Source organism: Haliotis asinina, chromosome 2 (assembly GCF_037392515.1).
Source record: "Haliotis asinina isolate JCU_RB_2024 chromosome 2, JCU_Hal_asi_v2, whole genome shotgun sequence".
NCBI classification, from domain to species: domain Eukaryota; kingdom Metazoa; phylum Mollusca; class Gastropoda; order Lepetellida; family Haliotidae; genus Haliotis; species Haliotis asinina.
The window spans coordinates 58,674,114-58,690,197 of record NC_090281.1 but is presented as its reverse complement, the minus strand read 5'-3'; the positions used below and the strand labels follow the sequence as shown (position 1 = coordinate 58,690,197).

General features: G+C 36.8%; 1 protein-coding gene across 1 annotated transcript in view; it reads right to left on the bottom strand.

Moving 5' to 3' along the window:
• The window catches only part of LOC137274013 (uncharacterized), a 31,255-nt gene that overhangs the window by 13,603 nt on the left and 1,568 nt on the right, over window positions 1-16,084 (bottom strand). The window contains exons 2-11 of the mRNA XM_067806963.1: window positions 14,062-14,197; window positions 10,450-10,689; window positions 6,605-8,162; window positions 4,730-4,896; window positions 3,746-3,890; window positions 3,259-3,460; window positions 2,560-2,658; window positions 1,885-2,013; window positions 824-994; window positions 260-344 (exon numbers count right to left, since the gene is read on the bottom strand). Coding sequence (XP_067663064.1) covers window positions 260-344; window positions 824-994; window positions 1,885-2,013; window positions 2,560-2,658; window positions 3,259-3,460; window positions 3,746-3,890; window positions 4,730-4,896; window positions 6,605-8,162; window positions 10,450-10,689; window positions 14,062-14,197 — 2,932 coding nt within the window. The remainder of the gene's footprint in view (window positions 1-259; window positions 345-823; window positions 995-1,884; window positions 2,014-2,559; window positions 2,659-3,258; window positions 3,461-3,745; window positions 3,891-4,729; window positions 4,897-6,604; window positions 8,163-10,449; window positions 10,690-14,061; window positions 14,198-16,084) is intronic.

Here is a 16,084-nt window from a genome sequence, read left to right as displayed (position 1 = left end):
AATTGTTGCAGCCCTTGTTCACATCAGTTTTCATATTTGGTTTTCAGCAAAACAAGATATCTTTTCAAAGTATTTTCAACAAACATCATATATACATACAGTATCTATACATCAGGTATTGGAAGAAGAGTAAGTAGGTCAATATTCCTTAACAATGCATCACCGATTTTGCACATGTATGATGTCCAAGAACCTCAGCCCATGGTTGTAAACAAAGAAATCAAACAATGGCCTGGAATTGTTGAAACAGGACACTCACTGGAATGTCTCATGGAATGCCTTGGACTGATTTCATCCAGGAACTTTTGATAGGTTTGTCTGTCGTAAAGCACAAGTTTGACAATCTGCAACAACAGAAAAAACCCAGACTGACATTTCTTAACAATATATGACATATTTCTTCACATTACACCAGGTATGAAGAGCAAAAGGACTTCCTATATTGGGTTCAACTGATAAGTCAGATGATAAAAATATAGTCTCTCAATAATATTTACTTTCATTTATTTTTAACAAGCCTCCACAAAAAAATCTGCAATATAATATGTACCATAAATCTGCAATATAGAAACATATTTTAATATTTATAAAATGTAAAATGGATCCCAGTCGCAATATTGCTGGAAAATTGTCAAAAGTGGAGTAAAAACACACTCACCTACTTATTATATTTAGGGGAACGTACAAGTCATTCTTATGTATCTATGTTCAGAACAACATGCTTGTGACTAAAACAACAGGAACCTGTTGACATTTCCATTGTTAGAAACAACAACATACCCTCACATTGATAATCAATTATCACTTGTAGTGTCTATCTCACCTTCAGGTTTTGTAGTGTGGAATTATTTCTGATAGTTGACACAATGGCTGACGCCACAAAGCTCTCGGGAAAACGGAGCAGCTTTCCACAACCCACTGCAGCAAATGCGATGGAGGTGAACGATGCAGCATCAGCCGTCTTCAGAGAAACATCAATCAGGGCCTTGAAGACCTGAAAGAAAGAATATCATTGACACTATCACAGGGAATGAAGTAAATCTGACCTCAGACTGGACCAGCGTATCAGAACCCTAGAAAATCTGGGTTAGAATTGATCTTCAATTACCACTTTTGAAGCTTGTAGCAGGAGGGGACGAACGGGATCAGGTGGTCTGTCCCACTGCCTTGGTGGATACATGTCATCGTATCAAGTATCCAACTGGGTAGATAGATGCTCATGCTGTTGATCATGTGATTGTTGGGTCCAGACTTGATTACTTGCAGACCTCTGCCATATAGCTGTAATATTGCCGAAAGTAGCGCTAAACTAACCTAATTCACTCACTCACCCAATCCTACCTGTATCCCACAGAAAGAAATGACAGGCATCAGTATTTTGCATATCGGTACAAGTCTATCTGTGATACCTGTATGTGTGCAGTACAACATAAATATAATATATACCTCAAAACTAAACATACTCAACTACAGAAGCAGATGCAAAAATAAAGACAACTTTTCAAAAACCTCGAACCCAGTTCAGGAAACCTGTCCGAGCCAAGTATTACAAATAACTGTAGGCCTCAGTATTGCAACATTTAGACTGCTGAGACATGGTCCCACAAAGGTGATCAGTCTCTAAGTTAAAATATGCTTATAGACAAGCAGGAATAAATACTACCCTCAATATTACAGTACTTGGTAACTGATAAGTGACAAGTGGACAGTAATATTGTATTTTCTCACAGTTTACTTGAGAAACATTGCCAATTGAACTGTGCCCCAACAAAGGTAGTGATTATTTTTTTTCATTTTTTTATAACAGTTTAATAAAAATAATAATAAACATAAGCATCACAGCACTTTGGTAAGTACCCAGACACATGTAACCATCCTGCTTACAGTTTTAGATTTAGGAGGACTCCACTTGTCCAGAACAATGGTGAATACTTTCTTTGTAGACAGGTTCCCACTTGCCGGTGTCTGTATGACATTGCCAGGAACATAACGTGTCTTCATCATTTCAAAGTGCTGCAACAGAAAACAGATGTAACAAAATGTGAGCATATGATTTATATCATTTAAAAAGTAGTCTCCAGGGTAATTGTCACTTGACAACTGAATTTCGTACCCAGAATGGACTGTTGAGTGTACCTCGTATTGGTTCCAGAGCTCCAGATAATATTTAGCTCATGTGGGTACTGTATGAGGTATATTTTTGGTAGTGGGTATTATGAATGTTGTGTGGGTATTTTATTTTCCGTTACCCACTGCTTCCAAATATCTAGGTGTTTCAGTGATTTTACTTACCTTGGTATATGTCATTGAGTAAGTTTACTAAGCAGGTATGTACTGCCTTATGTCATACCTAATCAAAACCAATTTGAAGATGGATGGACAGATGGACAGATGGACAGAGAGACATGGGCTATATTGCCCCCATATTACATCACTAGGGGGATGAAAAGGCAGTTTCTGTGATCTGATACACATTGGGTTTTGTGATATTTCCACCTGTACCTTACATGGCACCTCGTAACAAAGATATCAGTCAACAGATAGGCAATCACTGCATACCTGAATAAATGATGCACCTCCAGATTTCATGAAAGCGGATGATACAGCTGTTTCTCCCAGTGTCAGACTCCTTGACACCACATTCACCAGGACATCAGACTGATAGAACAACATAGAAGTAACTTTACCTGTGACCAAATTTATGTCTTCATGATTCTGTTCTTGAACTAAACACTAGAGTCTTTGGTCTAAGGTTTCAATGGCAGTACTGAATTATGACTTCTTTGATACAGGTTTGTGTCAAACAAGGACAAAAAGTTGAAACCTATATCCATGGGTATATTAATACACATACAATATCGAGAACATTAATGTACCGGAAATATTATTTTACAGGTATTCCTTTATAAAGAGAAATTACGTTTCTTGGCAGCAAGAATATATATTTGGCCAGATTATTGCAGATATTGTGATTAGTGGAACAAAATAACAAGGATATTTTCGCGTGAACTGGGAACATGTGATAATATTGAGGTATGAGATTCGATTGTGGGTCAAATTAAACTGGGCACACAAGGTAAAAGTGAAATTTATCTACAACAATTAGTATAATACAAAAGGGACAAAAAACCATTGAATTCTTGGAATTTTATAACAACTGCCTATTTCTACAAGGAGAAAATTCAAAATATTTATTTGACATAATTTTACATTGATAAATCGAATATGTGTAAGTCTTTTTTCAACAACTTTATTTACCTTCTCTTTGGTCACATCACCCTTGTGGACAGAAACTGTTATATTTCCAACTTTGATAGAGGTTGCCTGTGGTACTGGTGGGGTAATTGGATGGTCAAAGTGGCTGGATGTACGGTGATCATCAAAGACACGTATTGTCTCCACCTGGCCGTCAGAGCTATTTAGCTTCTCTAGTGAATAACTTCGACTTAGCTTCTCAAATCTATCACAATAGAAAACATATAATTAAAACAAAAGAACATTTAACAGAAAGTATGAGTCTTGTTCATTGTTACATTCACAATGTACTGAAAACAACTATTAATTACTAATTCAACAGATGCAAAAATAACACAAGCACATAAGAGCAAACATGGTTTGTGATGCACAATACAAAAACTGCCAAACAGACTAAGTTTCACAAAAGAAATGACATCATCTACCTTTTATCAAACCAATCAAAAATGTTTAAAGAATGAATTCCTGAGGTAAAATATAAGTGCTATACCCATTGCTGGCTGTTGTTGATTCTGGTGTAGCTTTCATCAAAGGAAGATTCAGTTCTAGGAAATAATTTGGATGCTGAGCCTCGAAGGAGGCCACTATGGCCTTTGGGTCACTTCGCTGTATACCTCGGACCAACAAGTTTAAGTCTGAAAACCATCAGTGATATTTGGTAAATGTTGCTTGTTTGTGGGTTTGTTATTAACACTAACCTCAAGAACAGTTGTAAACATGGTATTTGGGCTAGATAAATTAGTGACTGATACTATGAACAATGTCCTGGCTATCTGTGCTTGTTGCCACACAATCAGTCAAGTCTGACCATCCAGGTCATCATCTGCAGAGCTACTTGGAATATTCAAAGGTTATTTCAAACAAAGTTCCCTCTAGATTTAATGACAAAGGTACATAGGTGCAGAAGCTCACCTTTATTCACTGATATAATATTTTTTGAGTGATGTAAAACCTTTGGTGTTTAAGACATACTAGGAACATTTGGATACAAGTTTAATTGTTGCATATTCTGATAAATGAATAATGATCATGAAACCATATTCCAGCCGTATTTCCCTGATAGGTATGATTCTGCTCAAATTCACATACACTGAGAATGAGAAATATGTTGACATTATGATCCAAGAAAGCTGGATCCACATAAACAAGATCAACCCTGATAAACTGAACCAGCCTACTGTCCATTTACCTAATGACTAATTGACATCCCTAGCATGCAGCTCAGTTATGAGGTCTGCTACCAATGCTACAGATGTGGTTGGAGTGAGTGAGTTATGTCCACAACAAAGACTTGACTACAACTCTTCTAAGTAAGGTTCAGGATGTATTAACCCATCATCACCTGACTATCCAAGTGAAGACGACATATTATGTCGCTGTGTGTCAGTAACATCTTATGTTTGGTGGCGAAGATCTGTCACACCATTTGAAAGTGCATCTAGAATAACTTGTATGACTCATTCATCACTCTGACCTTTCTCTTTAGCCACATCCTTGCCCAGATGTAGTCGTTCATGCCAAACTTTCTCCTCCAGCTGCTTCAACCTTTTTATCTTGTCATCCACATCCTTTGGCGTCCCCTCCATCTTAATTTTGAGGCTTGACACACTGCTTGTTTCATCCATTCCTCCTCCCTCGGAGCTGAACAACAAACACAACAATGAACAACAAAAGAACAACAATTAACAGACACAATTCATAACAAACTCAACAATACACAACCAACCATGCACAACAGACATAACAATTCACAACAAACACAACTATGCACAACAAACACAACAATGAGCAAAAACACAACAAAGAAGAAACAAGAATGAACAACAGACACAACCACACAAAACAGATGCAATGCACAACAAAGACAACAATGCACAACAAAGAACAACATAAACAACAATGAACAACAAACACAAAATTAACAAACAACAATGACAGTGTATGAAATAGCATCTGCTCGGCGGCCAGCTCCTTGATATTTACATGTCGGGCTTATAACTTTATTTTATATCCGGCCCTGTGCTCCAATACATTTTCTCAGGGTACATACATCATTGATTACGGGAAATATTCAAAAAAAGATTTACAATTCTGGTAGCTAGATGATGTCTGTATAGTTTATGATCGATCAAACAGTAATTTCCACAGATCAATCTACCCATTTATCTAAAAATAAATGTGACTGGTCTAGGGCATGCTTTCAGCCAATGAATAATGTCTTATTCTGCTTTTCTGATTCAGATGCAAGTGACATTTATTGAATCAACGCTGACCAACAAGTCATGGTTTTGTTAAAAATGCTTTTGCACATGTTTGAGTTTAGTCCTCACTACAACTAATTCATTAATTACTTTATTTGAACACATATCTCAATTTCCTAGTTTTAATACAGGGTTAGTTACATGTTAACAGGACTGTCAACATTTCTAGTTATCAGCCCTGTGGGCTTCCTGGCAATGAACAACACACAACAATGAACAACAAGCAAAGCACTGAACAACATACACAATACACAATGATGAACAACAAACAAAAATGAACAAGCCAACATTGGGCTACAAACAACACTGAAATTACAAACACATCAGTGAACAAGCACAGCCACAGCACAGCCAGGTGCAACAAACAACTGTGAATGAACAACAATTAAAACACTGAACAACATACTGAACACTGAACAACAAACATATCATCCCATTTATGTAGTTACAAACATTTATACAATCCATCACTTCCTCTCAAGTATCCTATCTACATACTCTCAATAGTGTTCACTTGGCTTCCTCATCAGTGTACTCTGTCTATCACCTTACAATATTATCCTGTGATTTGTTATTGTTAAACCATGCATATTAAACCCTCTCATTATTAAAATCGTTACAATTAAGTCTTCCCCAGCAACATATAACTCTACCATTCTGAGATTAATCAATTTTGCTTGACACCAGTATATGGATTATCCAGAAACATATTTATACATGCATATCAAAGATGCATAACCTGTCTCTCCTATGTATCATCATCACGAATCTCATTATGCTTCCAAGTCATCAAACAATAGAGGTGTGAGGATACAGAAAATTCATGATACGATACAATATCTTGAAATGATAAGATTTGATTTACATCACAATATGCTATCTTTAGTTATTTTCTTTAAAAACATATATTTTGATATCAAGTAACAGTGTAAATTGTGACACAACCGTCAATTTCTAATGAAAATTAACAATTTTACGGTGAACGATACATATCACGATGTGAAAAAAGGTATCGATATATTTATCGTTGGATAAAGTATCAGGATTATTGATACCCTGATATATTGTCACAGCACTACCAAACATACCATAATTTCTTCTTGATCTCTGCTATATTATTTTGGAAGATGATCTTCATACACTTGCCCTTGACTCCTGAGACCTCGAACTGCTTGGCAACATGAGCATGTCTCTTCAGCTCCCCCAATAGTTCGCCCTTCACCAGTTTCACATCACCATTAAGTCCATCAATGGTCAGCTTGTTCTTACCAGCATTGTGGGTCACCTTCACCATCATCTCTTTTTCAATGCGGTCATGCATCGCTTTCCATTCTGGACTCTTCAAGTAGTGCATGTGGGATTGATCCAAGTTCACAGTTTCCTGACCTATCAGCTTCTTCAAGTCTTTTATCATTGTCCCGGTTTCCGACTCAGAAAATGACACACAGTGTATGCTGGTACCATTGACATAGCACACTGAAGTCCCAGATACTGTCAGTTCATTTTCTAGGTAGCTTTTGCCTTTCTTGGACAACAAGATCTCAGCAATCACCACAGAAACTTCATGAGTAGAAGCAGAGATGCTGTGGTTCTTCTCATAAAGCTTCAGTGTCACTTCCTGTAGGATATATTCAGGGCCTTCAATGGTGATGGAACCATTCTTAATGGTCAACTTACACCTGGGAAACTCATTTTCTACTCTTGAAGCTTGTAAGAGTTTTACATGGGCCTCAGGAAAAGTAACAGATGTTTTACCAATGGTTTCCTCTGGAACATCAGCTGGTTTGGGTTTTGGTCTGGGTTTTGGCTTCGGCTTTGGTTTTGGGGGCTTTAGTTTGGGGGGCTTCTCTGGAGGAGCAGAACTGGAAAGAGGAGCTTCACAATGTTTAGCAAGCTCAGGAACATATGGCTTAAACTCAGGAATTCGGTCTGGAATCAAGTGATTTAAATCAACATCATCAAGACTCGTCCTCCTTTCCTCCTGAGGAGAATGTGGTGACACCAATTTGGGTTTAGGTAGAAGCTTGTCTGCAGGAGCAGCATTGCTGAGAAGTGCTTCATGACAATTAACAAGCTCACGAACCTGTCCAACCTCCTTAACTTGGTTTCTAGATGGTTCCTGCAGAGGATGTGATGCTCCAAATGTGTGTTCCCCTTTATGTGGAGCGCCAGTCAATGAAGTCATGGTCATGTTTTCAGATGTGGCTCTTGACAAACTCTTCATAGCTGATGTGGATTCAGTGAGTGGAGTAGCAAGTACACTCGTCCATGGACAATGAACATCAGGTGAATGCCAGCCATTATCCAGTGATTCCACAGGATTTGAAGAGGTTTCAGCTGAAATAAGAGAGCTCCATGTGCCTTCAGTACAAGGTGTAGTTACAAGACCCTTGGTTTCTTCAGCGTTAAGTGCAGTCAGTGAACTCCATGTTTCTTCACTACGACGTGTGGTCAAGGGGCTCCCAGTATCTTCTGTTGTGTATCCTGATAATGAAGATGAGGCTGAAGATGAGGCTGAAGATGACTGCAGACTGTTGAGGTACTGCAGTACCTCTTCATGGAATGCATGATAGTAGGGTGTGATCTCAACCGCTGGGCTGTTCTTCTGTGGTTTGTGCAAATCCTTCTTCAGTACCCTTTGTACAACTGTAAACAATAAAATAAAATCCTGTGACACTATGTGTATCAAATCAGACCCAAATCATCAGAATATGTATTATCACCAAGTCATCATATCATAACACCCTTATATATATGTCAGGGTAGAGACTGCGATCAGAGTCTCCAATTTCTACTAGTAGGATCGGAGATTCTACCAGTAGAGACTCCGATTGCAATCTCTACTAGAAGGATCGGAGACTCAACCAGTAGAGACTCCAATCGCAATCTCTACTGGTAGAGACTCCGATCGCAATCTCTACTGGTAGAATCTCCGCAATCTCCGCAATCTTTACCATGACATATACATATTACGTATGATCATGTATGATCATACAGATTTGTATGTATGGTGTAATACCCAAACCTTGATTCCATTTTCTATATTGGACCATCAATTCCTTAATTTCTAATTTGATTCCCCATACAAGTAAAAGCATCAGATTTCATTTAACTTTCAGAGTCCTCTTTTTTAGTGTGAAATAAATCATCAACTTGTCTACTTGCGATGTCTACTAACAAGAAGTCTCACTTGACAATTAGCCTGACATCAAGCAATTATGTTTTGCCTTATTTCCGCACTTGAAACTGGAAAAGCTGGGAGTCAAAATAACGTTCAGGCTGTGTTGAAATAATTTAAATAGGTTATCCAATAGCGAATCGAAACTATGATAATGGTTATCACATAGCAAAACTAAGATGTCAGATTTAATTTTCGATGAATTGACTGAATAGTTGTAGTCCTGCTGAGGGTCATATATCACTGCATGTCTGAATCCCATGGTATTATTTCAAAATTAGATCTTCACCAGATCAAAATTACCTGTGTACAGTATTATTCCATATAAACATCTCTGCTGACAGTCCAAGATAATGAAAACATATCCAAAGCATTGTTCGTACTATTGGTGTAAGTTTCAAAAACAATGTCTCCACTACACCCATGGTAGTCACCAGGAAATATTAACACCTATAATAAGTTATTAGGAAACTGGACATTTTTCCATACTTCAAACAAGACGGTTTGGTTCAAAGAATTCATAACACAAGAAAGAACAGTAACTTTACCATGAGGTCAAATTATGGAAATTTATATTCGTGGTCTTGCATAATTTAGAACTTTTTATAAGATCTATGCATTAAAGGGTACCACTAAACATGTGATGTCACTCTACAATAATTTCAATTCTGTTTATTCAGTATTTAGGGCCTTGAGGCCTACAGTATAAATACAGGTACATTTTATGCAGGTCACGTGCTGTGATTTACAGTTCTTGCTTTGAATACATGTTTTAAGTACAATGCGGTTGCTTTAATAACATCAATATTTCTAGCATTTATAAGATTGGACAGTGTGTGCTTATCTGTAACAGGCAATGAAATAAATGGCAGATATTTGGCTCTTAAGTCGGAGTAAATTGTGCACACAAACAACATATGAAATTCATTTTCAATATACCCTAGATTACAGTGTCTACAAATGGATACACTTAGATCTGGCAAGTCTCTTTTGGATTTACGTACATGATTAACTCTCAGACCATGGAAACCTATTCGTAATTTACAAAACGCCCTCATCAGACCTTTATCTTGCAAGTGTGTGATATAAAATTCAGGCTCTAACAAAGTTTTATGGGAGGAATAAAATTCTAAAAATATCGAGTCATTAAGTGACATCAACCATTCTTGTCGAAAAATATCTTCAAGGCGTTGCTTAAACATACATAGAAAACTCTGTTCATTTCCAACATTCTGCGATATTCACACATAAGAGAAGCCAGTTGAAAAAAGTAATTGTCTAACCTCTGATGTCCAATTTCCCTTGCCATTATCATCCTGCATTTTTAAGAAAATATAACTTTGCCTTGGGTATCTAAATGATTCCATTCTCAATAATTTAAGCCAATATTTTATTACTCTTATTCTACTTGACACAAATATATTACAGCGCCCAGTTTCACCCAAGATAGCCTTATTAGAGGCAAATTTTCCAAGCTTTAGGAAATGTTTAAAAAATGAAGCGTGTACCTTTTCTAAACATGGAAAATATTTAGTTCCCCAAATTTCGGATCCATATAAAGGATAGGTAAAATTTTACAATCGAATATGGTACAGGCAATTTTAAATGAAATAAAGGGATTCTTTTTAAAAAGCTGGTAAACAGATTGTGTAACCTTAGCTGCTTGAGTCGCCAAACTTTTACAGGCTGTTGTCCAGTTCCGTCTGGAAGAGAATATCAACCACTCTACTATACACAGCTACAAAGAAGTCTTACCATTTGTGTCGTTAAACAAGACAGTTGCTACTAGTAGGTTCTTCCAGATGACACTGTCAGTGACGGCATCATCAACACCACCCGCCTTGGTTGTTTCAAAGTAGAACCTGAGGGTGTCCTCTGTGATCCTTGGGGGTAGTTCTTTAACGAGAATGCCATCAGCAGGAGACACCTCCTCCAGCGTCACTTCCTGCCCTTCAATACGACGTTTCTTGGCCTTTCTCTGACAACTGCCGAAATCTGTTATAAAAACATTGTGATTTGTTTTTTGTTTAATGCCAAACTCAATATTCCAGCTATGTAGTGGCGTTCTAAAAATAAGCAAGCCTGGACCAGACAATCCAGTGATCAAGAGCATAAGCATCAGTCTACAAAATTGATGACATGTGTCCACCAAGCTATTAATAAAGATGTTTCATGTAACTCTATTATGTGACAGTGTTATAGCTAGGCTCGAGAAAGATGAGTTAAAAACTTCTCACTATATTCAAGCTCAGAGAGAAACACATAATCTTGTGATATAATGACATTCTTCACTGTGTGATAGATATACCCACATTTTCCATTGTGTATTGGAAGGAAGTAGTGGTGAGGCCCGGATCACCAATCTCATACTCCATTCCACTATAAAAAGCCTTCCTTATGTAGTAGATAGAGCGTCCACATGGACAGGTCGTGGGTTTGATCATACCACAAGACATTTAAATATGGTACTTGTTATGATTATACAGTAGAAAGTAGCCAAATGAAACATATATTTTTGATTATACTTTCTCAGTAAAGTACAGATTCTAGTACCCATTCATTCATTCTTTCATTCATTCTTCTGTTATTTCAGTTTGATTCCATCACCCCATGTACAATACATGTAACAAAGAGTACATTTTTGTATATAGGAGCAACCGCACAAAGTAATTCTATTAAATGGCTAATGTTGTAACAAATTTCTATAAGCAAGAGCTTTTTTGATGTAATTGGAACAATTTACTGCCTATTTACAAGAATACATCTATCTCTAAATACATTGTAGGCAGTACACTCAAACAAAAAATGTGTATTATTTTCATTCGCCCCATCTTCACACCTTTTATATTACACCGTAAAGGTAGGCAGTTTAATCTGAGAAGGTCAATATTTCTTCTAATAGTTACTTGGTTTATGAAATTTACAAAATATTCAACATTTAAAAGTGACTTAATTTCTTTAAAGTACATCAGATGATGAGATTTATTTATTTATATTACCAAAAATATTCTGCTTATCAGAAGTAATTCGTCTACTCTTAAAACTATACATCAATTGAAAAACTTCAGCAACATCCCAACTGTACCAAACAAAACTGAATCCATAGGAACTGAACAATAGGTTACTCTACCAGCCAAATTTAACTTCCTCATGAGTAAATAGGACTGCTTTGGATGACGATCCTCGGACATTCTCAGCAATTTACACTGATCGCTTATACATCTGACATGATAATTAACATAGATAATTAACCTACTGCAATCTGCTGAAACTCCATTACTAGAAACTTGCTTGCCTACACCAAGCACTTATATGCAAATATTAGTGTGAAAGATTTCAAGTCAGTTCTTCTCCTCGAACCCCCAGATTTCAGCCCTATATAATAGTACAGGTATAACCTTACTATCAATTACTTCAACATTAACTTTACAGGCATAGTTGGATATTTTATTAACAAAGACTTCAAAGCAAAGAGGGCCTTACTAGTTTTACTAACAAAGGTATGAGTACACTTTGTCCAAGACAATCTAGTACAAAAACAGAACACCAAGATACCTGTAATATGTTCACGCCTTAACTGGAATACTGTTATAAACTACTCCTCACACAAACGAAGAAAACCACCATTATGAAATACTAACACCTCCGTCTCCTTCATATTTACCTCTGAACCCCAAGAGCTACAATACTTATGTAATATATCAATCGTCCTCTGCAAACCTATAACTGTGTCATCAAATAAATTAAGATCATCTGCATACAACAATAACCCCTAAATCCATATAATCTGAACCAATAAATATATCCCTTAGACCTGAATTTTGTAACATATCTTTCCATTCTTCCGTTATGAACATGGCAAAGAGAAATGGACTTCTTGCCGGACACTACTCACTAATCTGAAGTATTGACCAATCAATGAATAACTGAGACAAACTGAAGCCTGAATCTTGGAATACATGTTTCTTAAAACTGGAAAAAATCACCAAATACCTTGTTTAAAAAGCGAATACCACAATAATGTTTTACCACAATAATTTTTTCTGAATTTTGGTTGGTTAAGTCCCAGCTGGGATTTGAGCCCACACCGTCAGAGTCAGGCACCTAATCACCAGCACACAATGTCAGCCGCATAACCCCCTCAGCCACTACAACTGTGGGTTTGAATCCCAGATGAGGCTCAACCCAACCAAAGTACAAGAGTCTGTAATTTACTGAGAAAGTGTAATCAGAAACTTAAAATATGTTATATCAAGCTAAATAAAAAGAAGTGTAATGTTTCTCGAATCTTGGTGCATCACTTTTATTTGAATGTGTAAGAATTGTTTTTATTTGCCATTTTAAAAAAAATAATTTTGACTATGACGTGTCCCAATCATCCATTTGTCCACTATAAGAATGAGTGTCTGTAGGAACGAGTATGACTGAAACTACAACTCATCAACACGTGTTAAACTTCAAAAGCTGTATTTCTGTGAGCAAGAAATAGAAATGTACTCCTCCCTCATCACATTTTTTTTCCAGCAAAATTTTTTTTAAAAGTTCTACTGACCTTGTCACTTTTGAAAAATATGTGCCTGAGCAACATGTAATTTCTTTTATAGGCATTAATGGTTGCAACAAGAACTGGTCATCTTGGCGTCAGGATAATGTATCTGAGTTGGACGTTCATGTTTAACAGAAGCATGGTATCTCACATATGCATGCATATGCATGCCTATGCATGCACATCATCATAGGACTTAAATATTCTCAAGTATGATGTTACACCCACTTCACCTCACCTATCTCACCTCACTCCAGTCACTTGACATTTTAAAAAACATTTTGTTTCATATCTGAATAAGACATTATGGGTCATGTGTTTGTGACAGGGAAGAGTTTAATTCATATAAACAAGTTAAACACAAGTTTCAAGATTCTGCACGTGGAAACACCTGCAGATATTTCAATGGACATTTGGGGTTGCACTTGCAACATACATGAGTACAAGCGTATAAAGATGAACAAAAAGTGTGTATTTCTGTCCTTGCTGTCCACTCGTCAAGCATAAGAATGTGAATGTTGATTCAGTCACGCTCAATATGTAAACAACAAGAACACTGTGAAATAAAAGATGATTGGGTTTCTCTTTCGTTATCCTTTATGCATTTTCGTTCGTTTTTTTGTACTGGTATCTTCAGATTGTCTCTCGTGGGAACACCCATGTTTTGTGCTTGTCTTATGTTGGTTATACCAAATACCCCTCACTTCAGCTTTTAAAAAAAGTATACTTTAAACAAAGGAAACAATGGCAACACGACTGAGTCGGTTATATCATGGCTAATCAAGCTGGTCATAGCCTCAGCAATAAAATAAAGTTCCTACCTTCAATGTCAGTCTCCATGGTAACCAAGGCGATGTGTTTTACCCTATCATCATAGAAGTGAATGTCTTCCACTCCATTGTCACAGATGATCTCAAGGTAGTTGATGATGGTGTCCTCCGAGCATGCAGGCAGGTCCTGTCAAGTAGGGGAAACATGACACACTCATAGCAATTTCCGACCAGTAGCCCAATGGTTAAGTGTTTGCTCCTCACACATGTTCAATTCCCAACATTGTTTCAATGAGTGAAGCCCATTACTGGAATATTGCTAGTCTCACACTCACTAAACCACATTTTGCTCCCTACTGCCTAGCACTCCTGCAATGCTAAAGACCTAAATGAAGCGAGTATATATTTCCTCAAGTTCCTTTTCAATTTAAATATGTGTATTTGTTACTATCAAAATTTATATACTGTAAATCACAAAAAATGTGCGTCATGATATTTTTGCGAGTGACGACCAACAGACGTTTCTACATCACAGTATTTTTGTGACTTGCCTAATTCTCAAAACATTGTTTAGTTTGACAGTTACAATCTTGAACACCACTCCGTGGAGTACTTCTGCATGTATGCAATCAGTGATGTTTTCCTAAAAACAACACTTGCTGCATAGGCCAGATAAGCTTAAAACAGTTCAAAGGGATTAAATGGAATGACTTGAATAAATTGGCACTGATGAAGGACCAGTTTAGTCAGTGTCCGCGAAGCTGTTGATCTCCAGATAAGTGTCATGAAACCTATCCACGCCCGGTGGATGGTCTCGGCCTTTCAAACTGTCTCTAAGAAATGTGTGCTGCGAAGTTGGTGCCTGTCTGGACTATCGGACGTACTGACTGAGTGACTTTTGTTCAGGTATCCATTGTTTGACATGTGACACGTGAGTACAAGTAATGCCTGTAATTAGTGATTCTTCGCGTTGTTGTCATTGCTTAATATATGTATTGTCTAGATCTATTGTTAATTTATAAGTTGTGAATAATAAAGCGAAGATAGGAGGGGTTGTTTGCTGATTATTCATTGCATTCTACCAGCAAATTGCGTCATGATATTTTTGCGAGCTCAAGTCCTTTGCAATTTTCGCAAAAATATCATGCTCGCAAAAATTTAATGATTTCCATTATATTCAGAATATATTCTAGAATATGGTGTAAATCTAAATTCACTCACTCACTTAATCATGCCTACATGCTGACATCACATATTTCACAAGTCCTTTGAGCAGGGCTGCGCAGCACTGATGTGTACATTACAAAGGCATATTTGTTTTCACATGTTCCAAATGACAACCATCTATTGGACAGGGCCTATAGTGTTTGTAAGTATTCAAGCAGAATGTAAAGACATTCATCAACAAGCCCGGTAAAGTGAAATACATCACTGACCTTTGTCAGCTTCTATCCAAAATATAAATATTGTATTAATACAGAATTTTATCTTTCAAAGATTAAATCATCACGACTTAAGTATTACTTCCATGCCTAAAATATTTAGAAATATGGGCACAAAAAATATTGACTTATATAGCCCTTGCTACTTAGGTTGACAGAAGAACAATATAAAGTGATGTCCATGGATTTATTGATGTTCCTTTATGAGTCTTTATTAGCAACTCCATCCTTGTTGCTGTGTGACTTCCTGTCTTTGTTTCTGAATCAGAGAAGTGATATTCAATTTCCGACTGATTTCCTGACAGAGCTGGGTTGTAAATCCAGCATCATTGCAATATTTACCATAAAATGATGATGAAATGCTGCCTTGCATAAACAGTTTACAGTTCTATCCAATACAGAGAAACTTTTTAGAGGAATTTTTAGAAGCTGTAAAGATGAAGGAAAACTATGGTCTATGGATAGTCAACTTCAAACGTTGCACTCACTTCTATAAAGAAGTTGACTATCCATACAACTTAAAACTTGGTTTTCCTTAATATAGAGAAAGTTGAAAATATGTTAAAGAGAAAGTAGAGAAACTTGGAAAACTGTGAAGGTGAAAGTAGGCTTGCAGGTTTTCACAACATTGG